The following is a 27,360-nucleotide window of genomic DNA, read 5'->3' on the forward strand; positions in this document are numbered from 1 at the left end:
GTTGTAGTGTGATCGTATCAAAGCCAGAGAAATTTAGGAATGAGGCTGAAACTTAGCAGAGACTAAAAGTTTAGAGACTTGGGTACAGGAAACTTTGGGGACACTAACATTTGTTTTTTGTTTCCCACTGGAAAGTTCCATTTTATAAATTTCAGTTCTCCACCTGATCTAGAGACACAAGGCAATAAACTCGCAAATGAGAAGTTACTGTTTTAATTGTAAATCAAGGTAAAATTGAAGTGATTTGCATAGGAATTGGATCTTAAATATCTTAATTGAAGAATTACCAGGCATTTAATATAAAAGGGTTTTTTGTTTCATGACAAGCAGAGCTGATTGTACCAGTATTTTGAGCCTTTCAAAAGAGCTGAAAAAAAACTTTTATCTGAAGTTCAACATAGGATAGTATTTTCTACTTAAGAAGATAAACATAATTTGTCATATTAAATCAGAATGCATTAGAACAGAAATATATTTTGTATATGTAGAAGTCTTAAAATATTTACATAGTTTAAAATGTCATAAACCTTTTAATTCAGGTCTTGCTCCTGAATATGTATGTACTCTTTAACTAAAATAACATTAACACATGGACTAAAAAGTCCTTTTGTAGAGATCAGTCCTAAACCAACATACAGATGTGTTAGGAGTGTGTTTAAACCTAATATTAATGTTGTTATTTTATAGTTGCTTTTCTGAAAGAATGTTGTAAATACAGCCATATCAGGTTTAATACATGTCCCTCTATGAGGAGAGGCTGAGGGAGCTAGGATTGTTTAGCCTGGAGAAGAGAAGGCTCAGGGGTGACCTCATTGCTCTCTACAACTACCTGAAAGGTGGTTGTAGCCAGGAAGGGGTTGGTCTCTTCTCCTGGGCAACCAGCACCAGAACAAGGGGACACAGTCTCAAGCTGCACCAGGGGAGGTTTAGACTCAGGTGAGGAGAAAGTTCTTCACTGAGTGAGTCATTCGTCATTGGAATGGGCTGCCCAGGGAGGTGGTGGAGTTGCCGTCCCTGGAGGTGTTCAAGAGGAGATTGGACATGGCACTTGGTGCCATGGTCTAGTCATGAGGTGTGTGGAGACAGGTTGGACTCAATGATCCTCGAGGTCTCTTCCAACCTTAGTTATACTGTGATACTGTGATTAGGGAAAGATGCACAGAAAGGGTGACTATGTTGGGATACAGCCATCAAAAATGCTTTCTACTTTTTGTGATTTAGGGCCTTCCAAAGCAGATGTGGTACTGTGGCTTTATTTGTAGTAGTTACAGACTTCATGGCCTTAAAACACAAAAAGCACCCCAAAAAGAACTTCATGTTCCTTTGCCATGCTTTGGGAAAGTGGGATGAGTTTGGCTGTAGAATCTGTGCCTGGCCTTCCAAGCTGGCTGATTTCCTTAGCGCAGCAAATATTGGGTGCTGAAACTAACAGATTCAAAAAGCAGATTGGTGAACTGCTGAAAAAAAACCCACACCAAACAACAACAAACAAACTAAACAAACCAGCAACAAACTAAGGGTTATTAATCAGAAAACCATCATTCTTGCTCAGGAAATTGCTGACTCTCAAATTATTGAAGACTGTAGTGGTACAATCTTTTGCTCTTCCTCACCCTGTTGTTACACTTGTCCTTATTACTAAGGGTGCTTATCTACCTTAGTAATAGAGAGGATTTTTATATCTGACCTACTAAGCCTACTCTTGTTGTTTTCTCTTTGCCAAGCTCAATTTTGAGTTTCCAATCATGACCTCCTTGAATTGAATAGGACCATGCCTATTGTCTTTAACAGGAGTATATTAGCCCACTTTTCAGTTTTAAACTTAATACTTCCATGCTCCAGCTTTTGGAAGCTCAGCTTTATGGAAAATCATGATGTTTTCAGTTAGATGTGCCATTATTGTTGCCTTCAAATGAAATAATTAGGTCATGCATTTGGCACACTGTGGCTGTCTTGAAATTTTTAAAGCTAAACTGCTGTATTATGTCAGTTAAACTGTTCTTGTTAATTTTCCCCTGAAAATGTGACCTTTTGTCCTGTTTTGTAATCTCTTATTACACAACATTAATGACAACTTCAATCGAATGATGCATTGCTGTGGAGATCTAGCAGATCAGGTTTTTAATTGATTGTCACCATTCACATCATTTGAGACAAACTGTGTCTTTTATAATGTAGTTGCTGGATCGGCTGGTGTTTGTTTTGTTGTAAGACCGGCTAGAGTAATGCAATTTGTCTGCAGAACTTTGTATGATTTATGTATATAGAAAGCTGAGAACCTTTGAGGGTATATTGCTGTCGATGAAGTAAGAGTCTTCAAGTCTGGGTAAAAGAGAGAGGTAATTTTAAAACAGGTTCTGTTTTCAGTTGCATGGTTTTAAATTCGTTGCAACCTTATTGAGGTCACTTTGGTAAGGGGAAAATGAAGTTTTCTCAGGCTTCTGAAGCGCAGTTTTGGTTCTTAATGTCAGGAAATAGAGTTGCAGTTTTCTCAGGGTTGTCTTCTGTGTGTGCATAGGATGTTAGTTCAATTTTGAGAGTTAAGTTATACACAATGATCAGTGTCCTAGCAGAGTGGACATTTTGTTATATTGAGTTTTGGGGTGGTTTTATTAGCTTTCTTCTGTTTATTTTTTTCCTTTTTTAAAATGATTTATTGAGAAACCTGGATATTAATATAGATGAATGGCCATAAATCTCCAGAAATATATGTTCAGTAGGAGTGCTTTTATAATGCTGGAAAAATGGGACTTGTGAAAATCCTGATAGTTAGTTATTTATTTTTTAACAGAAGCACTTGCAACAGTGCCCAAAGTTGTTATTTTTTTGGGTTTTGTTTATTTTCCCCAACTGTGATCTTTGCACACTTTCTACAGATGACCTGGGTGATGTGGTCAGTATTCTGGAGACTCTCCAAAGCCAGTGAAATAGAATTGGAATTGATGGCTCCAACTCAGGAGTTTTGTTTTCCAAAGACAAAACTAATTTCAGTCATGTGCATATAAGTGGATTTTTACTGTTTGTAACAAAGTCTAGGTCTTAAAAGCAAGGTGGAAGAAAGAGTTGGCTTGTACAGTGCAACATATGCTTGTTGTAAATCGCCTGTCAGGTTTTCAGTGGAACTGACCTTCACTCTTCCAGCAGCCAAAGACAAAATACAATCTCAAAAATAAACAGAAATATAAGTAAGCAAATTATTGCATTTTGTTGCCAGGTAGGTGCTTAACATGCAATTAAACTATCTCAGCTTGGTAGTGTTGGAAAGAAGTTAGGTTGCTGAACATCATTTATAAGGGTGAAGTGTGTGTGAGAATAACCCTATGTAAAAGCTCAAGCTGAAGTTGTAGGGCAGTTTTGGTATTGTATTACCAGTTGACAAATTAGTCCTCCAAATGAACAGTCTCATCCCAATAAATGTATGCTTGTGCATTTACTTTATATACGTAATTATAAGTTAAAACTCGATTGAAGTGCCAGGTGTTCCAATTTATTTGAACCAGGGCTGTGGACAGACTTTGACCAAAAAAACCAAACAGAAACTTTTGCAGTTGGATATACCCGAACATGGTGCAGAATCACATGTCATGGTTTAAGATATGGCCTTGCCTATTGTATTAAATCCTGTAGACTATGTTGTGCCATATAATTTTGTCTGTGTTAAAAGCTCTTTTAACATTATTGAAAGTATGCTTAGGTGGAAGGAGCAGAGTAGCTTAGCAGTGATTTTTCTTCTAAATGCTTCATTTCTGATGAGACTACTGAAGAAATTATTTTGATGGCTATTTTAATTAAAATTGTGTTTTACTGTTATTGTATTCTTTGGATAAGGGAATTAACTTGTTTTGCTATCTTTGTGTTACTTTAATATTCTCTAAATACAATAGCATTGTACATTTAAGCATCCAAAATAAATCCTCAGATTAGACATAACTTTGCTATGTTATGGATATATCTGATCAGCAACTGCTTTTGCTTCCATTTGCCTTTTTTTTTTTCCTGGCGTGGGAGTAGGATTTGCTTTTCTTCAAAGTTTCTTGCCCTTTCTGAATGGAATTGATCCTATGTTAATGAAGTCTACAAGCTGAGTGAGTCTAGGCTGATTATTCAGACTGCCTCTGTAGTCAGTGGATAGAACAAAACAGAGTAATTAATCCTATCTGAAGGCAGGTACCTGAAAGTGAGTTGTCTTTTGAAAAAAATCTCATCCCCTTTCACTTGTGATACAAAGAATCCATAGAAACTCGTTCAGGATAATCACAAACACCTGTCTTCAAAGAATGCAACCTCTTAGTGTAGCCATGTCTTCTTTTTTGTTACTACAGTGGTGATATCAGAGGGAATTTAATTTGGGATTTAGAGGGGGAAGGGTTGAATCACATATGCTTCTCTGCATTGTTTTGGTTATGTATGTGACTGCAAAGATTCCTTCACGCTACCTGTGGAGGATCTGTGATTTTTAAACAGTGATAGAATGAATCCAAGCCTGAATCAGTGTTAAAATTCTATAATCTGCATAATATTGTTTCATTGGATGCAATTTGCTTGTTGAAGTCTGGGGAGGAAGGATGCAGCATGACGTCCATGTCTTTAAGTTGGAGAGATATGGATTTGATGGGTGTACTGTTCAGTAGATAAGGAACTGCCTGGATGGTCACATTCAGAGTGTAGTGGTCAATGGCTTGATGTCCAGATGAAGATGAGTGACAAGTGGTGTCCCTTAAGGGTCCACAATGGGCCAGGTTAGTATTTTCATTAATAATAGAGACTGGGATTGAGTGCAGATGGTACCAAGCAGATTGGTGTGGTTGATGTGCCGGTGGATGGGATGTCTTTCAGAGGGACCTGGACCAGCTGGAGAAGTGGGTCCAAGTGAACCTCATGAGGTTCAACAAGGCCAAGTGCACCTGGGTCAGGACAATTCCTCATTACCGGTACAGGCTGGGGGATGATGTGATGGAGACCAGCGGTGTCTAAAAAGACTTGGGGTATTAGTTGGTAAAAAGCTGGGCATTGGCACTTGCAGCCCAGGCAGCCAATGGAATCTTGGGCTGCATCAAAGGAAGCATGGCCTGCAGATTGAGAGTGGTGATTCTGCAACTCAACCCTGCTTTGGTGAAACCTTACCTAGAGTACTGTTTCCAGATCAGTCACCCTCAGTGCAAGAAGGATGTGGACATGATGAAGAGGGTCCAGAGGAGGGCCACAAAAAAATGATCAGAGGTCTAGAGCACGTCTCCTGCAAAGACAGGCTGATCTCTCTTCTCAGAGAAGTCTATGGGGAAACCTCATAGCAGCCTTCCAGTACCTGAAGGGGGCCTACCAGATAGTTGGGGAGGGACTATTTACAAAGGCACATAGCAGTAGGACAAGGGGCAATGGTTTTAAGCTAGAGAAGGGTGTATTTAGATTGGTCCTTAGGAAGAAGTTCTGTACTATGAGCGTAGTGGAACAAAGGAACAGGTTGCCCAGGGAAAATGGTGGAGGCCCTGTTGGTGGAGACATTCAAGGTCAGGCTTGATGGGGCTCTGAGCAGCTTGACCTAGTTGGGGATGTCTCTTCCTACTGCAGGGGGTTGGACTAGATGACCTTTCAAGGTCCCTTCCAACCCACCATATTCTATGATTCTATGAAGGAGACTGTAAAAGGCCACTAAGAGTAATTAACAATAATGCTGTATTTCCTGATTTAACCTGTGGATTTCTTTTTTGGCTCACCAGTATTTTACTTCTTTGAACATTTCAAGTTTTTTCAGATTTGCATGGAACTTGGTGATGTTGCTCTCTTCTACTACAGTTAACATTAAGAAGGAATGCCTTTTCTTATTGTGGGGAGGGTTTGCATTTTGAATCATGCCTTGTTTCACAGGTACTTTTAAAAATATCTTTTCTTAGCTAACTGTGCGCCACCGTGCCAAAATGGAGGGATGTGCCTGCGACCCCAGCTTTGTGTGTGTAAACCAGGAACAAAAGGTAATTCCTGTGAGGATACAGTCATGCAAGACACGTCTTCCACTGGAGGCCGGAGCCCTGTCGTTCCTCCGTGGCCCATACCCCAGCAGGCAGTCCAGCAGACCTTCTCCCAAAAGGGGCAAGTTCCACCGAAGGTTGGCCCTATGACTCAGATGGCATTCACCATCAAGCAGAAGCCTCAGCAAATGCAACCACAGTAAGTGTTTTCTTTGCTTTTCAAGTCCAGTATGTCAGATTTGCAGAACACTGATCCTTGGAAGTGTTTTCAGATAATCGCACTTGGAAACACATTCATGGATATATATATTTATTTTTCTAAAGAGCTTTTTATTTTAACTGTCAGATTTCAGTGGATTTTTAAACTTCTGTTACTCGTAAGCCAGATCACCTCATCTGAATAAAGTATCCCATAATAGCAGTCAGCTTCTATTTTCCCTTAGAATAACAAAACTACTATTTTCAGAGGAGTTATTCTTGATTTGTAATAGTCACTTTTTGAGTTCAGCCTAGGACAATTTGGCATGGAATTTCAACACCTAATGAAACTGAGGAGAGTAAGCTTTGGTGCATGTGTTCTGTTTTCTTTCTTCCATTTGCATTATATTATTTTTCAGATGAATGTGTATGGCTTTACTACAATGGATACTTATGCTTGCTTCCATTGGAAGTTCAGGATGTTATCTGCATGTCATATGCAGCAAAGAAGCACCCTTCGTGTTGGAGAATTTTTTTCTATGCTTCTTCAGTAGCTGGTGACTTAGATTTTGATGTTACTTTCATTGGTTTAAACAGTTCAAGTGAGTCTGAAATTTGTGTGACTATAATGCTGTTTTATTAATGTGTCTGGCCTTAACTTCTTTCAGAGGATGTGCACAGGAGGATGATAATCAAATTGAATGTAGACAGTTTTAGGTGTCTGCTGCTGTTGCTGTCTTCCCAGTTTCAGTAGAAGTCAGTGACAAAAGTGTTTCCATCCTGTAACTGGTGTTGGGTTTGGATAGCTGTAACCAGTGTGTAGTCTACCTCTCTTCTAGCTTCCTAAGCAAGATAATCAGGACTGGGAAATTACTTGTGTTTTCCTGTACTCAAAATTATAAAAATGAATGCAGAATGGTAGTGTGTGATCATAAAAGTCTGTAGCTGAATAATTATACACTCCTGACAGCAAAGTACATCCTGGCGCCGAAATCCAGATCTGAGAACAGAAATCACTGGGCACTGCCAAAGATGTTTGATGCTATCTGGTAACATCTTTATCAGGTTCTTTCCTCCTAAATCCTTCTAGTTCCTTTTACTGTTGTCTTCACACTCATCTTACTGTGGAGGTACAAGCAAAACTGGGTTCATACATGTCTTCTGTAATAGGAAAGAGGAATTTACCTGAGTTCCATTGGAGTTCTAAGCCCTAAGGCAGTATGTACTTTGGGAAAAGGTAGGTGGGTATGGGTGGGCTTTAGGAACAATTACATCCATAGTTTTTGAAGGACAGAGAAGTCATTACCCAATTTTAGTTGAGCCAGTAACTGAGCCAGTTACATTCCTATCAGTGAATCAGGGGTTATTGAAGTGACTAATGTGAAGAGGAAATTACCTGTTGAATCAGCAAGCTTTTTTTCCCTGTTCCTTTCCATCTAGATCAGCATGACTAGTAATCCTCAACACCCTGCTTTTCTGCTTAGCTCCACAAAGGACAGTACAGCAAATTACTACAAAGAGGCCAGACAAGTTCTGTCTTATAAGTACTGATATCTGTGTAGTGTACTGTGTCTTTCGCCCTCCCTCCACACACAAGCATTCAATTCTTCCTCCTGTTGTGATAATGGCTAATTGTCAAAATTGAGTAGTGAAATATACTTCAAGAAAACTAAATGCAGTTTGTTCTTGCCTGAAAAAAGAAAAATCTCTCTTCTTTCAGGTGGTCTGAACTGTGCTTAGAAGACTTGCAGCTGTCTCTAGAGAAGACTACTTTTCCATTATTTCTGGAAAAGTAAAGTCAGGGGATAAAGGGTTCCTCTTGTATGCAAAGATTGTGTTAAGCTGATATTCTTCTATGTGACTATGATAGTTGCCAGGCTGTGATGCTCAAGGTGTTTTTAGAGGTTACCTACAGCATGCCATGCTTCACTAAAATATTTGCTCTTGCTTGCATGGGACAACATGCCAGATGTAGAGGAAACAACTTCAGACTAATAGAATACATAGAATAAACCAGGTTGGAAGAGACCTTCAAGATCATCATGTCCAACCCATCAACCAATCCAACCCACCTAAACAACTAACCCATGGCACCAAACACCCCATCGAGTCTCCTCCTGAACACCTTCAATGATGGCAACTCCACCACCTCCCCCGGCAGCACATTCCAATGGGCAATCACTCTCTCTGTATAGAACTTCTTCCTAACATCCAACCTAAACCTCCCCTGGTGCAGCCTGAGACTGTGTCCTCTTGTTTTGGTACTGGCTGCCTGTTGACTGTTATGTGCTATCCAAAGTGCCATGGCATGCTTCCTATAAGCACTGTTAACCCAGGTGGCCTTTGTTGTTCATGTGACCCTTGTCAACCTAAGGGTTTTCCCCTAGATGTAAAAAAAAAAAACCTATTCAGCTAGATAGGACTGTTAGTCTTTGAGATCACATGAGGATAAATCTATTTCAACAGCTTAATAATAAAGTAGGAAAATGGAGGACTGAATTTTTGTAGTCAGGAGAAAGCCAGGCTACAGATTTGTCAGGAGCCAGACATAGGAGTGGGAGGAGAGGAAATAGGTTGTTTCACAAACCGAAGAAGCTGTACAAAGTGCAGCAGAAAGTGATGGATTTTTAGATACATGAGTGCTGGCAGTAGTTCTTGTGTAGACTATTAGGACAATTTACAGAACTGAAAGATTCTTCTGAGAGCAGGTCTCTGTCACTGGTACAGAGCAAACGGGCTAGTTCCTGCTTCGGTTTGAATGTTGTCTGATGCCCTACATTGTATGAGGGTGCCCAGATATTTTTGGAATGGCACTTTTCTGTTCCCGCTCCTGCAAATATAGGGAAGACTATGTCAGGAGTGGAATCATCCATTGCCAGTACAGTTAGTACACTGATCTAGACACTGCTACTTTGCAGAGCTGTCAAGAGGTGGTGAGAGTCAGGGCAGAATCCCATATGGAAGACTGAAATAAGCTTCTAGAGGAGGCTTGTCTCTACAGTGTTTCTGAGTTGCCATCATTTGTCATTTTTTCCCCCTGTTTTGTGTATGAATGCAGCTTTTCTAACTTCAAGCATCAAGGTATGTTCTTACATGTTTTCTTACTATCATGGTGGCAATAATATTTAGGGAAGCAGGGAATTCAGATGTATTTTTTCCAGAGGATTTTTTTTTTTTTTTTAATGAACATGGCACTAGTGAAGTCTGTCATAGCCCTGAGCTGAAGATGGATACTATCAGATACAAGGTCTTATCTTGGAAGAATGTTAGCAGAAAATGTAGCAGGCTGTAAGTGAAAACGAGAGGTGTCTCAGAAAAAAATCTGCTTCTTATTGGAACCTGTTGGGAATTCTGATCTCAATGTCCCTTGTGGTCCTGAATTCTAGTGATAGCTCTCCAGTAACTCTAGGTGATCCTTTCACATCTCATTCTGTCAATTGTCGGCAATAGGACAGCTCCAACAGCTTGATTTTCTGCATTTACCAGCTGTAGCATCAGAAAATTTAAATTCTTTTAAAGGGAACTTTTTTTAGTACAATTTTGGAAATGGTCCTGAAAAGGAATACAACATCAATGAGCTGAAGATCCATAATACAATTAAGTGCCACATTATTGCTCCTACAGCCTCTTTTGCAGTATCATCCCCTTGAGCTGCCTTTTCTTAGAGCTGAGCCAACTCGCCTCCTTCATTCTCTCTCCTTGTACTATGTGTTCCAGTCCCCAACAGTCTTGGTATCAGGTCTTGATTTGGAAAGACCATAATTGGATGTAGTAGTTGAGATGCAGACTTACAAATGTCAAATACAGGGAATAAATCATTCTCTTGACCCTGCCTGGCTGTTGTTGCTGATGCAGCCCAATATATGATTGTCAATTTTCACTGTGAGCACATTGCTGGCTCATGTTCAGTTTGTCCACTGGGACCTCCAGCTAACTTTTTGCAACTTGGAGTTTAATCTTAGGCACAATAGTAGTACAGTTTAAGAAAAATAAAGTGGAAGAGCCACAATGGAAGATAATATATCAGTTCACAACACGGAAACAAGAAACTCTGAAACTTCTCACTAAACATTCCCATGCAAACACTGAATGGCCAGGCACCTTGGGGGTTTAATCTTAGGCACATGCATACTTTAGGATATTGAGTGTATAGAGGGCCCCAAACTAATCCTTGCATGAGCCGTGACTGCACTGTTAAGGCACAACCATAGGTGGTTAACTTGGGCTTCAGTGCTTTTGTCTGCAAGTCTCTGGCTACTAGATTCAGCCTTGCCACAGCCCAGTGTAACAAGTGTTTGATTTGCTCTAAGAAACAACATCTAAATCCTGTTAGCTTGTCTCAGCACCAGTGCTTTGCAACATCAAGGTGTTACTGTTTCTCAGCCTTCAAAATTTAACTCCAGTGGTCAAAGGTGAGCTTTTTACAGCAGATTTTGATCCCACTGGTTTGTGTCAGAGAGGTGGGGAACTGACTGCAGTGTAAAGCTGATGACTGTATTTAGCACAGGCTTTTAACATGCTATGAACTCATGATGTAACTGTTACAAGGTTTACTAATACAAGGCGCCTCTAGGGAGAATCGGGAAAGTTATTTTTCCTTGTTGGCTGTTTTCCTACATACAAAGAGTCTATTGTCACAATACATCTTTACCTTTTAACTTCCAAAGGAAGAAAAGCAAAGTGAGAGTGAGATTATTAATGATTTCAGGTGTAGAAATATGATTTAACAGTGTTCTGTCTTTAGAAAAGTCTAGCTATTTTTGTTCAGTATTGTAGGGATCAATTGCTTGCTGAACTGTCTTCTGTTTTAGTATATTGAACTCGGAGAAAAGGCTTGCTTTGTTTGTAGATGTGTATACCTTTTGTCATCATGTCACAAATCTTGCATAATAGTCAATCTTTAGGCTTTTAAAATAAAATTGGCATGAACTATTAGCAGATTTGTGTGTTGCTGGTATTGTCTCAACACTTCCAGTCTACACTGAGAACTCAATAGCTTTATTAAAGAGCTAACAAAGACACAAAGAGCCTTTCTTTGGGAGATTTACTTAATCTTAACATTTAGCTAGTGTAAAAGATAACTATATTGGTCAAGAATCTTCATTCAGAGAATGACGTGGGCATCCTTAGACGAAAGCAGACCTATTTTCAGGATTGGGCCTGTCTGAGTCTTCAGCAATGAAATTCTTCATCATGAGAGTGGCAAGGCACTGGAAGAAGTTGCCCAGAGAAGTTGTGGAGTCTCTGACCCTGACAGTGTTGAAAGCCAGGTTGGCCTTGAGTAACCTGGTCTTGTAGGTGTTGCTACCTATGGCAATGGGTGTTGAATTGGGATGGTCTTGAAGGCCCCTTCTAACTTAAGCCAATCTATGATTAATTACAAATGCCTTATAGATTTCTCATCTATGAATAGCCTGTTCTCATGATTTAGGAACCCCAAGAGATACTAAGTCTCTAGGAAACTTTTCTTCTTCAGTGCTGAGATCTGAGTACTTCACTGTTTCCCACTGAAGTTTCCTATTTGCTTCATCTCCTCAATGCTTACATGTGACGTGTATCCTTATACTTTGGTAAATTCCTCCCCCAAATCACAAACTATTCTTTTACAGAATGTGTAATTAGTTGGTAACCACTGCCAAGGAGGGCATCTGATGTTGACATTTGGGTGATACTGTCATCAGCATTTAGTGAGAGGCAGAATTTTTGTTTTTTAAGTGAGTGGCTGTAAATACTGAAGAATGCTAAGCAGCTGGAGGAAGCAGGGTCTTCTCCTCATGTTACTGTTCAAGTATCGATTGGTAGGATCTTCCTCTCATATTATTGTTCAAATGTGGAGACTGCAACCAGCCAGTAGTCTATTAGAGGGATTCAGATCATTGTTGATTTCCCTCTTCAACAGTTTTTCTCTGAATTATCTCATAGGCCTCAGAAAGAGGTGTTGGCTAATTTGAAGTGTTCAGCGTAGATAGTGTTGAATGTAAAGATAACTCTGATAGTGTGCTCAAAAGTTATGTAGGCAATTGAATCATGACTACTTGACTTTGAGTTCAGCAACTACCTGTGCTAGCAAAGGATCTATTGAAAGACTCTTTGTATGTAGGAAAACAAATACCTCCCAACTAAGAACTTACAGAAGCACTGTAATTATTTGAGAAAATTTCTCCATGCTTGAAAACAAAAGGCATTGTTTCTGCTGCTGAGACATGGAATTTTGAGAATGAAGAGAGTATTACAGCCCTGCTTTGTTACTAATGTAATCTGTATAGCTTTAAAAATACCTTCTCCAGATGTGGGTACAGACAGAAAATTAAAAAAAAAAATTCTGATAGGCTTTATCTGTTGCAATGGTTTTTGTTTTGTATTGTGTGTTTTGTTTTGTTTGTTTGTATAGAGTACATTAAATTAAATACAGAAAGCATGTCATGCAGCTGAGGTCAGACTTTAATAAAGCCTATAGCACCACTAGAGGACGTCAAAAGGAATTCTTTTTCAGTTTGGATGCTATGATAAATGATGTTTCAGGGTGGTCAGGGATTTTGTAGGAATTTAAAATTCAGTTAAAGGAAGAGGATACTTTTGGATATTCTGTGTGTTGGCTTTGTGGTTTTGTTAAAAAGAAAACTGAATGTGCAGTTCTGTACATTCTGTGTCAGGGACGTTGGTTTCAAAGCCAAGATAGTCTGTTAAAGGGACATATTCAACAGTAGTACATACTATTATGTCATTGGGCAGTAGGTGGCAAGCTTTACTTTTTGTTCTACTTAGGGTTTATTTTTATGTTGCAGTATGCCAGAATTTGCTAGCAGAATGCTGGAATATGTAATTTATTGGCGTGATGTGTTTTTGAGCAATCTATTTTTGTTCATTGTTTATAACTGTCTATTGAATGCTGAAGTGAGGCCTCTCTTCTTCAAATGACAGACAAATTAACACATGAGCTCTGTTGTATTCTCTTATGGCTTCATCAGATTACTAATACACAAATTAAAACCAAGTGAATTGCAGCCACAGTCAATCCCAAATTATTTGAGATCCTCCTAAAATGTGATTTATACTTCTATCTCTGTAGTGAGTAACTGAAAAGGAAAAATAGCAGAATGTTTCGTTTACCTTTCTTATATATCATTGTCTGTTCCTGTTCTCCTTGCTCTATTCTACTATTATGAATGAACTGTTGTAGCTCCCCTTTATGAACCCAGCCTGCTCTTCTTATGTGTAGGACCAGGCAGGGGGACAGAAAGCAGAAGCAAACTGCATAGTTAAAACTAAGAGTATGTAGAGTGCAGTGCTTGAGTGCTTGTCCTTAGATACTTTCTGTTGTCATGACTGTTAATGCCTCTTCTTTGCTCAGACTTCCTACCCAGTCATCTGACATCCCATGAATTAGCAGCCAGCTCTGTATGTGTACCAAGGATATGAGGGCACAGCTTCTCTATTCCTGTGCAGTTTGTCTCAGCTGTTGTCCAGCTAGAACACCCTCAGCTGCTCTCCAGAACACACATATACCTGTTAACCAAGTTAATTCTTCATTGAATTTTCTCATGGTGAATGAGTTCATGTTCTTCTTGCTTTAAGTTTTTTAAAAAGTATGTTCTGGATTTAAACCCCCATATAGCCATCTTGCTCAATCTGCCCTGCATGCACTTCATAATAATTATTCTGAGGAAGATCAGCTGTCTTGGAACTTCTTGATTCCAAACTTAAACATATTAATATAGATGGCTGTTTAATTATGTCATCCTAGAAATTCTAAAACAGTAATTGACATTTATTATTTCTTTCTTTTACTATAGCAGGACATTCTGCACATTCTTATGTAAACAGAGGCTGCATATGAGTTTACATTTTCACTGCAAAGGCTTTGTGTCCTCACACTATTCATAATGAAGGTCAGAAGTGTTTTGTGGGACTAGTAATGCTGCCAGTTGAGGGCATGCTTAACTTAATTGCTGCATCAGCACTAGGTATATGTGAAAGATCTTTGGCATCAACTACTGGTAAATTGAAACCAGTGTTTTGAGATTCTGATACTGCAAATATTCTCACTTCTGTAGTCTTTGGCAATGCTGTTGATGTATGTGAGCTGCAACAAAAACTGGTTCAAAGGTAGTTACTCATCTCTTTGCTGCCAGGCACTTAGTCAGCCCTCAAGAACACCTTCATTCATCATTCTAGGGGAATGTAGTCACTAGGCTGCAGGAGCTGAAGTCACTGTTTTATGGAAATGTCTGGTCTCCCTCAGGACTGGGATCATTTGTGTTGGCAGAGAACGTGAGTTTTTGGTGACAGTGTTCAGTCTTAGTCGTAGTGCCCTTTTTGAACAGTCTTGCTGCACACTTCAATGCTACTCCATAAACCAACAGATAATTTGTAGTTACCTCTGTTGAATTGAGTATGCTTGCTGTTTGTACAACAAACTGTCTTGAGAGAAGTCTTTGGTGTTTTCATGGACAAAATCCAGTCTCTTGTTGTTATGACTTGTTTGTAAGACCTGTTGGAAATGAACATTTATTTATTTTTTTAACCATACCTGTTTTGGTTTAAATCCTTGGAGCTGGAGGTATCCAAAGACAGCTTTCAATGGACTCAAGTTAGGTGTCATCTGGTCATGTCAGGAACTATGCATAAGCAGTGAACTCTCAGCAGTATACTGACTTCTGTCCACCAGAGTGGTCTTGGAAGGAATTTTGAAAATTAAAGTACCATCATTGCACCACCATGTAAGACATTCATGAGACTCAGCTGCAGTGTCCTACACTTTGGATTATTGATGTACCTGATATGAATCAGCCTATCATTGTGTGAACATCTGGTTTTATCCACATGTCAACTATCATCAAGTGAAGATCTCCCAAAGAGGCATGTTCAGTGTTTTTATTAGTATCTTTGGTAGGAAAAGGATTCTCAGAAATAGAATCTTTCTTTTACAGAAAAAGTAAATGTCTCTATATAACACAATGATTCTAAAATATTTGTTATAATACAAGAAATGTTAAGTTTTGAGCATCAGTCTAATTGAAGTTGTGGTGTGGGAAATGGTCAACCAACATCTAAGCTTAGAGGCTATAAGTGGTAATCCTGTCTTTACATCAGCTTCACAGCCTGAGGATTTACAACCTTAGTACATTTATGTTGGGTTTTTTTTTCTTTTCTTTAAAGTCTCACTATGATTCTGCACTAGGCCCTAGTATGTCACTCAACTACTTTCTGACCCACATTCCCAGATCACCTTGGAACAAAGTTTCTACTTTGTTAAGTCACATGTTCAGTGATCACTTCTGGAAAGCAATATGAGGGTCTAAAATAGGTTTAGATTTAAATGCTTCTTTTTAAAAAGTACTTTTAGAATGTAACAGTTTTGGGGAGCATAAAGGTAGACTTGTATTGGTTTTACACGGGGAGAGGTCTTTCCTGAAACTGTTTTACATTTTAATAGCCTGTATGTGCTTCTGGGAAAGGTAGTAATCAGATATAAACTGTACAGTTAATGGATACTCTGATCTTAGTTACTACTTTGATATGTTCTGGTTTCTGCATGGTGGATGAAGATGTTTGTAGAATTGATACCATTGTCAAATTAATAATTACAGTGAAGCAGAAATATATTTATTTACCGACGGATATGCTCTGGTTTCTCTCTTGCTTCCTACACTAGAACCTTGAAGTACTGAAGTAGAGGACAACTGTAGGTCACCACAATCCCAGCTGTGCTCTCTTACTGCTTTGAACAGCTTTTGTTGTTGTTATATAATGCCTGTTTGGGAATTCCAGCTGTTGCACATATGCAGATCCTTTGCAAGAAGACAACTCCCCCTCATCCCCCCTTTTCTATTCCATTGGCTTTTCACTGAAGTGTATGTTTTGCATCATGAACTGTTTTTCTTCTTTTGTACCCTGAAGGGCTGTATGTATATATATATATATTTTTTATGGACTATTTAGAAATTTAGTGAATTCCAAACCTGGATTGCCTTTTGATGTGCTTCTGGATGTGAGATTATAAAGAGATGTAACCCACAGCTTACATTTAGAACATTTATAATTGGAAGTTGTAAAAGGAAAAAGGTGTATAACTGTGTAACTTCAGTGGTGTGTGGTGTTGGTGGGGTTTTTGTTTGGTTTTGTGGGGATTTTTGTGGTTTTGTTTGTTTTAAAATACTATATTTTATTGATTCCCCCTCCTTTCTTCCCATTCATTCCCAGGTTCTATTGGTATTGAAACAGTAGAAGGGAACTGCTAATCCTCTGTATGGTGCTTCTGGTAAGGAGATCATTTAGGGGTGATACAAGAATAGTCAGTCTGTCAGTCCTTTCCATAATAGCTAGACTGGAAGAATGACATTTCACCCATTTTTCATGTTCTTATTGGAGAAGGGAGATACAGCTTCCTATTTCTATAGTTGGGATGCCATTTTTTTTTGTGTGGGGGAGCAGGTTTTGCTTCTGATTGCTTTGGCTGATCACAGTCTTAAAGCAGACAGTCATCTTTTTCATAGTCTTGCTGTCATTTTGCCTTTCTTCACTTAGGACATCTTTGGAGGAGTGTTTTGTGTGGACATTGTCATTTCTTCTTGAGTTGTAGGGCTAAGTAAGAGAAAGGTCACTTTAATGAATGTAATTTTTCCTTAAATGTTAGCATGCTTTATGGCAGAGCTCCTTCAGGAGGCATCATAGGGGTTAATCCTCAGTCTGCTTGATTGTCTGGTGAAGTGATACAGTGTAACTGTGTAAACACTATATAGCCTCTGTAATGAATCTTTAACCAAGGATGAGATCTAGCAAGGCCTGCTAAGTATGGAGTGAGGCTTATAGTTCTTTTAACTTATCCTGTATCCAACCTAGAGGGTAACAGGATGCTGTCATGTTATCATGTGTTGTCACATAGTGTGGACTGCAGCTGCATATTCTGTATGCATATGCTGCACAGGTTATTCATACCATGATGAGATGTTATAACTGCTGCTTGCTTAATTGATATTTACTTATATTGTGGTGTTATTGTTGAAAATAAAAGAAATTACTTATGAAAAGCATGTGGGGGAGGTCTGGTGACAAAGTCTTTTGGAGCTCCTCTTCTTTCACTCTGCGTTCATGCAGTCTGTATAATCCTTGTGCTGTAATTTCAGACTTGATATGTACTTTTGAAGTGTTTTACATAGCAACATTGAAATCATGGTTGAGGTATCTAAAGGTTTACACTGTATTACTAGCAATAATATTATGAAAAAAGGTAAATTGTTAGTTGCTTTGTGTCTTAAAAGTACCCATTTGTTATCTTATACTTAAGGCATTAAAAATATATCTGAAATGTCACCTATTTTCTCTCTAAAGAGAAAAGGGGGGGTGCTGAAAGAGTGAAACCAAAGACACAATAAAAGCTGGTTGTCCATTTGTGCTGCATCAAGAGTTAAGACAAACTGTAAAGAAGCTGCTCTTTAAGAACAATTATGCAAATGAGATTATTTTGGTATAACTAGATTGTTTTAATTGTAAACCCAAGTCTCTCTACTATAGCAGAACAGGAACCAATCTCAAGATGGCAAACTGCCTGGCCTGCAAGTGCCTATGAGAGATTGCAGGGCTTCCATATCCTCTTGTCAGCTGAAAGGGCAGAACTAAGGTCTTCATCACTTAAACAAGGTGTCTTTGATTATGGATGGTGGAGTTTACAGCTTTTGTTCATTGCTCGTGTTGTATATCTTGGGTCAATAAACCTGTATCTGAAGAGATTAAGGCATTTGAACAAGCTAAATCCAAAGCGGCGTTTAAAGAATTGGAGATGAGCAGCGACTGCTCCATCTCTTTGTTCCAAAGTAGCATGTTAAGCCCAACTGTGCCTATTCATCATTAAAGAGTGGTACCTATGATATTTGCTGCTGGAGTTTCTAAAAATAGCTTTGAGTTGAGTCCTGCCAAAGGACTCAATGTCAAGAAATTCCAGGCAATTACAGGAATGTTTAAATTCTGGAAACAGGAATGTGCTCAGCATCATCCTAATTCAAGGTAGCAAGTAACTTGGAAATGTATAACATTCAGTTTCACTGTAGCATCCACAGCTTTCTGAAGTCCTTGTTGCTTTGTTAAGGTGAATATGGATTAACCTCATGTAGAACCAAGGACTGTGGAGTATCTACAGGCTGTTTGGATGTGGGGCTGAACACATGCCCCAAAAAAGTCTGTTTGGCACAAATGCCAGATTCCAAAAGTTCACAGGAACAAGTTCTGCCTGGCTGTTGAGGATGTGTAATTCACAAACCATATGGCACCATATGCTTTAAAATACAGTCTTTTATCAGTGTTCCTGAGTTACTTTGCTAATATTCCTATTGCAGTAACTCATCTCAGTAGATTTTTCTTTCCAAGATGTATATATTTTAGTATGCTTCTCAGGTTCTTTGGATTGTTTTGTGTATTAGCCTATGTGGATGTTGAGAACAGTTTCATGTTGGTTTTGGCAGTTAGTTGTCACTGTTGTTGATTTAAAAATACAGAATTTGATTTGATTTATAATTAAGATACCTGTTTCAGTAACAAAAATTTTGTCTTTTTTTTTTCCCCCTTTGCAGCCCAAAATATAGCTACATTAAAGATGCATTTTCAGTTCTGTGTATAATATTAAAAAAAAAATAAATATTGAATTCTTGTTTCAATTTTCAAAGACTGTGTATTAGAACTCATGTTTGTAGAAGAAAATACTCTACTCTAGATTTCTGGTTTTCATTAAGTTAGCAAACCTAGATATGTCAGATACCAATTGGAGTGATACTGTGCAGTGATTTGTAGATTTGAATTGCACATGTAAATTGTGCATAAATGGTATGCCATGAAAACTTTTTTAGAATTTTTATATCACAAAAGTTACTTACTTTCAGGACTTAAAAAAAAAAAAATCTCTGTTTCTAGGTTACTCTGGTGCTTTAACAACTTTAATAAACTCAAGTTATATGTAGATGTATATTGATGGTACTTTCTGTTTACGTTATTTTTGTGTGTGTGCCGTTCACCAACTTAATAGTACATTATTTCCAGAAGCACAGTCTGCTTTTGTGGTTTGCTGAGTAGTCACTGGGTGTTTTAAGATAATTTAAATTAGTAAAATATATTTAGGAGTTCAAGCATGTATTTCTTTGAAGTCATTAATGAGGAAAGAAAAAGAACTCTAGCAGACGTTTCAATCGTGAAGTCTGCAAATCAAAGGAATGTGAGGAGAAGCTTCGAAATTGAGCCCTAAGGATGTAATTTCAAACACTGTATAACCTGTCCTTTTTTATAGTTTAGACTTGTTGGAATGACAGAATTCAGCTTACATTTTAAAAAAAATCCTTTGTGCAGAAAGGGAAAAATAAATTTAAGTATTCTGAAATGTGGTTTACTGTTGAGCCAACGTATAACGCAAACCTGTTAATTACAAACTTTAGCAACTTAGAATAGATGCGTAATATGTTGTACCAAAAGTTGTGGACCAAAACCAAGGACTGGGACAGCATTAAAAAAGGAGATATATAGCAACTGCACATTCTAAAATTTCACTTTGAAAGATATAACAAAGCTTATAGCTCTAAGGAAAGCAACATTTTACACGTAGCTAAAGGAGTACAGTGAATTTTTGAGGAGAAATTGGAGACATCCTTAAAAACCAGAGGAATGCCTCGCAGATTTCAAATTTACCAACTGCAAATAGGAAAACAAGCTATTCCTAGACTTCTGGAATGTGGTCTGGGGTTTTGGTCACCATATTTTTTTTTTCTTAAGTAGGCAAAGACGTTTAGAATAAGTGATCCAAGTTCTTCCAGACGTTGTCGGTTCAGCTGTATGTCAGAAATTCCTCATAGCTGCTATCTTGCAAGCTAAATTGGACTGTAGTTAGACTTATTTTTATAATAAAGAATTAGATTCCTTCCACATACTTTATCCTTGTGTTGATTATAGGCTGAAGTCGGGGATGCAGCGTTCTTTAAGTTTGTTTCATTTCACTGCCTTCCAGGGTGACAAATGCGTGTTTCAGGAACTGGAGTTAGGAACCAAGAGGGATCTCTGTTTTGCCATTTGAAGACAGGGTAACATAGCATTTATGGGTTTAAAGTCCAAAGGTGCAAAGCTGTGTTTGACAAGTAACAAAGTCCTGGGATGAAATCATGGCCAGCAATGAAATAAATGAGAGTCTGCTGTTGACTTCAGTGGAATCAGGATTTTATGCTAGTGTCTGGGGAAACAGACCACGTTAAAACCAGTTTAACTGTGTTGGTATTCTTTCATCTGTATACCAAGCACTGTACAATTTTAAAGCACTGATAAATACTTTTGAGCATCTTATTAGATTGTATGTAGATTTATTTCTTTTTTAAAGATGCAGAACTGAAGAGGACAGGAAAAAAAAGCATGCCTATTTTAAACTTTTGTGCTGACTTCTCAGTCTCACACTCCTCACACTGTATTGCTCTGTACAGCAAGATCAGTGGAAAATTTGAGATTTCAAACCGTTTAGCTTTCATTGTTGACCTCAGTGCACAAGATAAGCTTACCTTCTGCCTAATTATTGTAGAAAGAACAACAGTGCATCGTTATAATTATACTTACAGAGTTCATTTGGCTCATTAGCAATGCAATGGTGAGTCACTGTTCATTGACATCTATGCTCATGTTTAGCCCTGTAATCTTTGCTGAAAATCATGAACCTTTCTCAGACAAAACCACTAATATCTTTAGATTATCTGAGTTTGCTTACTGAAAGATCATTTTAATACTCTGTATTCAACCAACCTTTTTCTAGCAGAATTTCGTTAAGCAAACAAATTAGAAAAGGACAGTCTATTTTTAAATCTTGATTCTTTGAATGCTGTTTTTAGATTTATTTGGGGAGATTTACAGGGGAGACCTTACTGCTGTCTACAACTACCTGAAGGGTGGTTGTAGCCAGCGGGGGGTTGGTCTCTTCTCCCAGGCAACCAGCACCAGAACAAGAGGACACAGTCTCAAGCTGTGCCAGGGGAAATTTAGGTGAGGAGAAAATTCTTCACTGAGAGAGTCATTAGGCATTGGAATGGGCTGCCCAGGGAGGTGGTGGAGTCACCATCCCTGGAAGTGTTCAAGAGGGGACTGGTCTGTGGACTGGGTTGAACTTGACGATCTTTGAGGTCTCTCCCAACCTTGGTGATTCTGTGAAATGTTATAGTGATTTGTATAGATGCTAAGAGCCTGTGTTAATATGCTAAACTCTTTTTTCTTCCTTTAATGTCTGACATTAAAAGGTGTATATTTTATGTCTCCTGATTCTTGGACACTAAGCTCATAGAACTACTCCTAAAGTGTGGCTCCTTTTAAGCCTTAAAGCAATTAGTCATGTAGTTAAAATTGGCTTATAAGCTGATAAATAGTGTTTTGGTGGCGTTTCATTATTTTTTTTTGTGTGGTATCTCTAATGGGACTATAAATAAAGCATGTTTTGCTAATCTGCTGTCAAGGTTCTTTGTCAAGGCTCTTCCTGCAGAGGAATTTCCCAGGTCTCCTGCATCAATTCCAGACTTATGAGATGTTGCAGGAAGCATGCTATTGTTGCATCACTTGAATTTAGGTGGCTTCTGTGGAGGCAAACTTGGATAAACTTCCTTGGGTTTGTGTTTTTTCTGTACTCTCCATCCCTAGGATTGCTAAATTTTGTGGTGTAATTTAGTAAGAGCAGTCCTTGGGGCATTTCAGGGAGTGTATCCTCTAGCCAGTATAGTTTGTCAGAGCTTGTTGCTGATGATTCAGTATACCAAAAGAACTTCTGCTGAGAAACACATGCACTGAAGTTGGAGTCTGGATTTAATCTTGAATTTTTCTAGTCTTGCCTGTCATAAAATACTATGCATTTTATGCTTCCTGTCAAGTACATTTAGAAAGCCTTCAGTAAATATGGTTAAGATAGTTATTGTGCAATGATCATCTCTCTATTCAAACACGTGAAGACATGGTTTATTCTCATATAGTAAACACATGGCACTTTTTGTGTATATTACTTGGGCAAAGTCAGCATGCAGCATCTGCTAGTAGTTGCTTATGTAGGAAACCTGTGCATTAGAGAGGGATAAAGTGCTCTGACTTGTGCACTTGTTGGCTCTTCCTTAGGTGGAGAAAATTAAGGTTTGTTTACATTGTTTATTATGTAGGAAAGTGATCCCAAGAACAAGGATTCCTGATTATTTTTTTTTCTTCTGTGATCTCCTAATCAAATTTTAGGTGTATTAATCAGCCATTTACATTAGCAGGCTTGGAAGCAGTTATGATTCACCACATCTCGTGACAGTTCTTTCCATAAACCAATCGTGAAGTATGTGGAGAAAGTATTTCCTTTTTAGTGTAGAACTTATTGCATTTAATTTTGAATTAAGGGTTATTTTGTAAATACCTGTCATATATTCCCTGAAGAATTTTCTCTGGAATTGCACAGAGTCTGACTTTTCCCTGTCTGGACATTTTATGGACTGTCTTTTAGATATGTGGGAATCAGTGCTTCTAAAAAACTCTTCCTTGTTATTTTCCTTCCACTCTTTACACTCAGTAATGGTTTGAGTTATATCTTTTAATCCAATTTTGTACACTGGAAACTTCCACCAACCTGATGCTAAAGTCTCTTGGTTTGTGGCTGCAGTCAGTGTGATGAGATCTGGTTGCTTCTAATGCAGATTGTCATGTTCATAAGTGTTCAATTTCATCTATAGTCCAGGTACTCTGAGGAGTTCTGTCCTCCTGTCCAGCCATTATTAACTGCCTTGAGTTTTTATGCCTTTTCCTACTTGCATGTAGTTGTTTAGGTGGGTTGGATTGGTTGATGGGCTGGCTGCGATGATCTTGAAGGTCTCTTCCAACCTGGTCTGGTCTGGTCTATCCTATCCTCTCCTCTCCGAACCTCTCCTCTCCGAACCTCTCCTCTCCTCAGGTTTAAACTGAAGATGTATTTTCTATTTCTGAGTCCCGAGAAGTTATGCTTATACCAGCAAGGTCATACTTTTAAAGCATTTCCTAAATGTAGTAAGTTGTAGTGACAGAACATTTTTGTTAATCCATCTGTGTCTACGCAGAAACTTGATGGTGGAGTTAATTACTCATTGCACTTCTTTGTTTCATAATCATGACTTAACCTGTCAAAATGTCAGGTGTGCACCAATGTTTTGGGTTCTTTAGGGGTACATTTGTTTAGTTATTGAATTCCTATATGATAAACTTCTGCTTAATTCTGATAAGGCCATGAATTTTTATTGTGCAAATGTAAATTTGCTAGTCTGGAAGACTATAATCTTGCTAGTCTGGAAAACCAAATTAAATTAAAGGGTTTTCTGAGTTACTGTAACAACATTTCATATACTTAAAAGTTACTTAAGTGAAGTGAGGTATTGCCAAACCATATGTATTGGTGGACTTCAAAAAAACATACTTTATTTTCTTGGCCATATAGTAATTATAGTATCTGTCCTGTTCAATATCTTTACCCATGTTCAGCTTGCAACACTGTTTTATGATTTAATTTATTAGTAGCCTCTTGTAGGATAAGTCTTCAAAGTCATTTTTGAATTTGAAAGAAAATATATTAACCAACTAGACTCTTTGTCTGCTATTTTGTTTTACATGCTAAAGAATTTGAGTAGATTAGTGATGCATGGTTTTGCTTTGTTGCAGCTGTGCTCATTTGCCTTTATCATATAACATCCATTGTGGGAGTTTGTCTCTATTTTTAATGGTCATTTCAGCATATTTTTCTAATACCAAAGCCTGCATCCTGAGTGGATGGATTAGAAATTATTAGTCATTAATCTGTCTGTATCAGAGTAATTTGTTTATCTTACAGCCCTAGTTTAATGTTATGTAACATGTCACTAGTCCTGTGGAAACAGAAACAAATTTTCTGTAGAAAATGCAATGTGAAACAGGTCATGTTCATTTAGTAAAGACTATGTACTGAACTTGCTCAATGCTCTGGTTAAGTAAGCTTCCCATTAACTATTGAATTTGATGTTGTAATGTGATGACTGCCTGAACATCAAATTTTTAATGCAAATGTTTGTAAGATTGGCAGCCACTCTTACAAGCTGAAATCTTAATGATCTCTGGTTTCCAGAAGACATAAATTTAGTATTACTGAACATAATGCCCTGCAAAAAAACCCCAACAACAATAAAAAACCCAACAATCAAAAAACTGAAAACCAAACCCCAAACAAAAATCAGCAAAAAGCAGGTCAACAAGAACAAGTCAGCAACTCACATAGGGTTTCCTGTTTTGTTTTGTTTTCTTTCTTTGCCTCCTTGAACTTTGGTGGTAAGAGATGCCTGACAAGTTGAAGGTGAATGTATGACTGAGAACCTGTGTAAAATTACCTAGATTTTGAATTAATTTGGATTCATGAAGAGCTTCACTGGTGAAGTAATGGTGAGGGTCTGCATAAAATAATGAATAATCTGTAGCTTCTAGTTGTTCGTTTGGTGCATGGTGAAAAGGGGGGTTAGGAAGTTTGTTGCCGTGAGACTACAGACGCCTTTTTTGTGCTAATTATTCTCTCTCATTAGATTTTCCTAGTTTCCTTAAGTGTTGGTTTAATTTGAGGATAGCTAAAACCTACACTGTAAGAAGATTTTTAAAGATTTTAATTAGTTGTATCTTGGTGGCATTTTGGGAGTAGGTTGGAACAAACCTATGAAGGCAGTCTTGCCTTTTTCTCACTGATAAAATAATTTCTGTAACTTAATTAATTTTCAGAAGGCATATTCTTAAAATTTAACCTTTAAATACTCTGCTATTCAAGTAAGCTTTTCTGCTTTTGCATAACTTGCCAGAATTGTAGCTTCCATCAGGCTGTGTCTGACCATTTGTGGTTTTGTTCTGTATATAAATGTTTGACCAACAGATACATTTCTTTTGTCTTAAGAACTTTTTTCTGCTTTTTTGACATCTAGGAAATGAGTCATTGCTTGTAATTCTGGAGAACTCAGTGTACCCATTCTGCTTAGAAACCTGGAGGAATGTTTATATTCTACCCGTTTCAATTTATCGTGTTGGCTGTAGAAAATGGAATGAATCAATGGAGTCATAGTTGCACTTAGTTTGAAAATGTTGTTTCTCAGAGCTTCAGTTCAGCTATTACACCAGCTTGTGCTGACAAAAGCTTTCTAAACTATGATCAATTTAGTTCACAGTATCACTAAGGTTGGAAGAGACCTCAAAGATCATCGAGTCCAACCTGTCACCACAGACCTCATGACTAGACCATGGCACCAAGTGCCACGTCCAATCTCCTCTTGAACACCTCCAGGGACGGTGACTCCACCACCTCCCTGGGCAGCCTCCCTAGTTGAGTCTACAAATGCAGGGCTAGATTTATTATCAAACACTAAAGAGTAGATAATACCTGAAAATGTCATCAAAAAAGATTTTACCACAGAAATTATATTGAAGTTGGGCAAAACTGGCAGTTGTGGATAAAAGGTAATACTTCACATTTTTTGTGGGAAGCATCATAAACAATTTTGAGTCCATATTTACCGTTTTTACATTAAATATATTTATTAAGATTTGTAGTAATACTTCCTTTCAAATCAACTTGATTATGATCAAATAAGGTCTTGTTGATGGTGTAAATAACATCTTAACCTTTTAAAGACGTAAAAAGGTAAAAGTCAGTAACCCAAAGATATTGTTTAAAAGCAAATCAGTCATATCCAAACTGTGATCTTTGCAGATTTTTGCCTGGGGAAAAAAGTATTGCAAAGATGTGAAGTCAAGGCAAGATTATAATGAAAAAACAAATGCAACCCTGGTTATATTAGGGCAGGCAGGTCTAAGTGCTTCTTTCGCAGTGTTTGTGCTGTATTTCAGGAGTAGAATTTTTGATTATGCATTAAAAATACATATTTTTTTACACAGAATTAATGTTGTGTGTAATTTTTGCAATGGCAAAGGGAAAAGCTTGAAGGCTTCTGCTCTTTCATCTGTTGTGAATGGTAGAACATTGTGAAATAGGCCATGCTTGATTAATGTTGAGTATGATAATATAAAGTGCTTTGAAGAAGTCCCATCTGTTCATCATCAGCTGGGAAGTTAAACTTTTTCATATATCTTAAAAAAATATTAGAAAAGCTATTTAAGGAGTAAACAGCTGGCAAAGGTCAGGGTGAACTAGGAAATGAACTTTAATAATTTACAGGGGGTGGATTTAGTTCCATTTTCATGCCTTTTGAACTGTTCTGCATACTTTAACTCCTATTCTAGAAAACATCTTCCCTTCATTCTGAGTTTGAGCAGATGTACTGAAGAAGGAATTAATTTCTAGGTTTGTGCAACACAATTATGTTAGCAATTGAGGTTTTTTTAAGTATTGCTAGCTAGGAGCTAGGCATGGGAGCATCAGACTTACAGTAAATAAAATGAAGAAAACAGCCTGAGTCAGGCTTGTCTTTAGTCTAGACAGTGCTTTTCATGCCAAACATTGCTGGTCTCATTTCTGCTTGCCAGAGTTACTCTAATACATCAAATTCCTGGTGTGCTTTTATCAAGTGAGAGAGCTTTCATTTGCATGACTGTTACCGGCAAATGTTTGTTCTTCCTCTGTAATGCTTTTGTAACCTTATTAGTACTTGCCGGATTGTTTGTTTGTTGAAAACGCAGTTATGCATTTGTCTGCCTAGTGTACACTAAAGCAATGGGAAACTTTTTGTCAAGTTTATTAAGTTAATGTCAGTTTTGACCACCTAATTACAAACTATCAGAGAACTTCATTACATAAGCTGGTGTAATGCAAAGCTTTAAAGTTGAGATGTATAAATACCTTCAGTTGTATCACAGTATCACAGTAACTAAGGTTGGAAGAGACCCCAAGGATCATCAAGTCCAACCTGTTCCAACAGACCTCACAACTAGACCATGGCACCAAGTGCCACGTCCAATCTCCCCTTGAACACCTCCAGGGACGGCGACTCCACCACCTCCCTGGGCAGCCCATTCCAATGACGAATGACTCGCTTGGTGAAGAACTTTTTCCTCACCTCGAGTCTAAACCTCCCCTGGCACAGCTTGACACTGTGTCCCCTCATTCTGGTGCTGGTTGCCTGGGAGAAGAGACCAACCCCCTCCTGTCTACAACCACCTTTCAGGTAGTTGTAGAGGGCAATGAGGTCACCTCTGATCCTCCTCTTCTCCAGGCTAAACAATCCCAGCTCCCTCAGCC

The 27,360-nt window shown here is 38.2% G+C and overlaps 1 protein-coding gene across 1 annotated transcript in view; it reads left to right on the forward strand.

Annotated features, from left to right (window-relative positions):
• LTBP1 (latent transforming growth factor beta binding protein 1) overlaps nt 1-27,360 on the forward strand; it is a 196,031-nt gene that overhangs the window by 11,027 nt on the left and 157,644 nt on the right. Inside the window, exon 3 of the mRNA XM_054162365.1 lies at nt 5,892-6,165. Coding sequence (XP_054018340.1) covers nt 5,892-6,165 — 274 coding nt within the window. The remainder of the gene's footprint in view (nt 1-5,891; nt 6,166-27,360) is intronic.

This window comes from Dryobates pubescens, chromosome 6 (assembly GCF_014839835.1).
Source record: "Dryobates pubescens isolate bDryPub1 chromosome 6, bDryPub1.pri, whole genome shotgun sequence".
In the NCBI taxonomy this organism is placed as follows: domain Eukaryota; kingdom Metazoa; phylum Chordata; class Aves; order Piciformes; family Picidae; genus Dryobates; species Dryobates pubescens.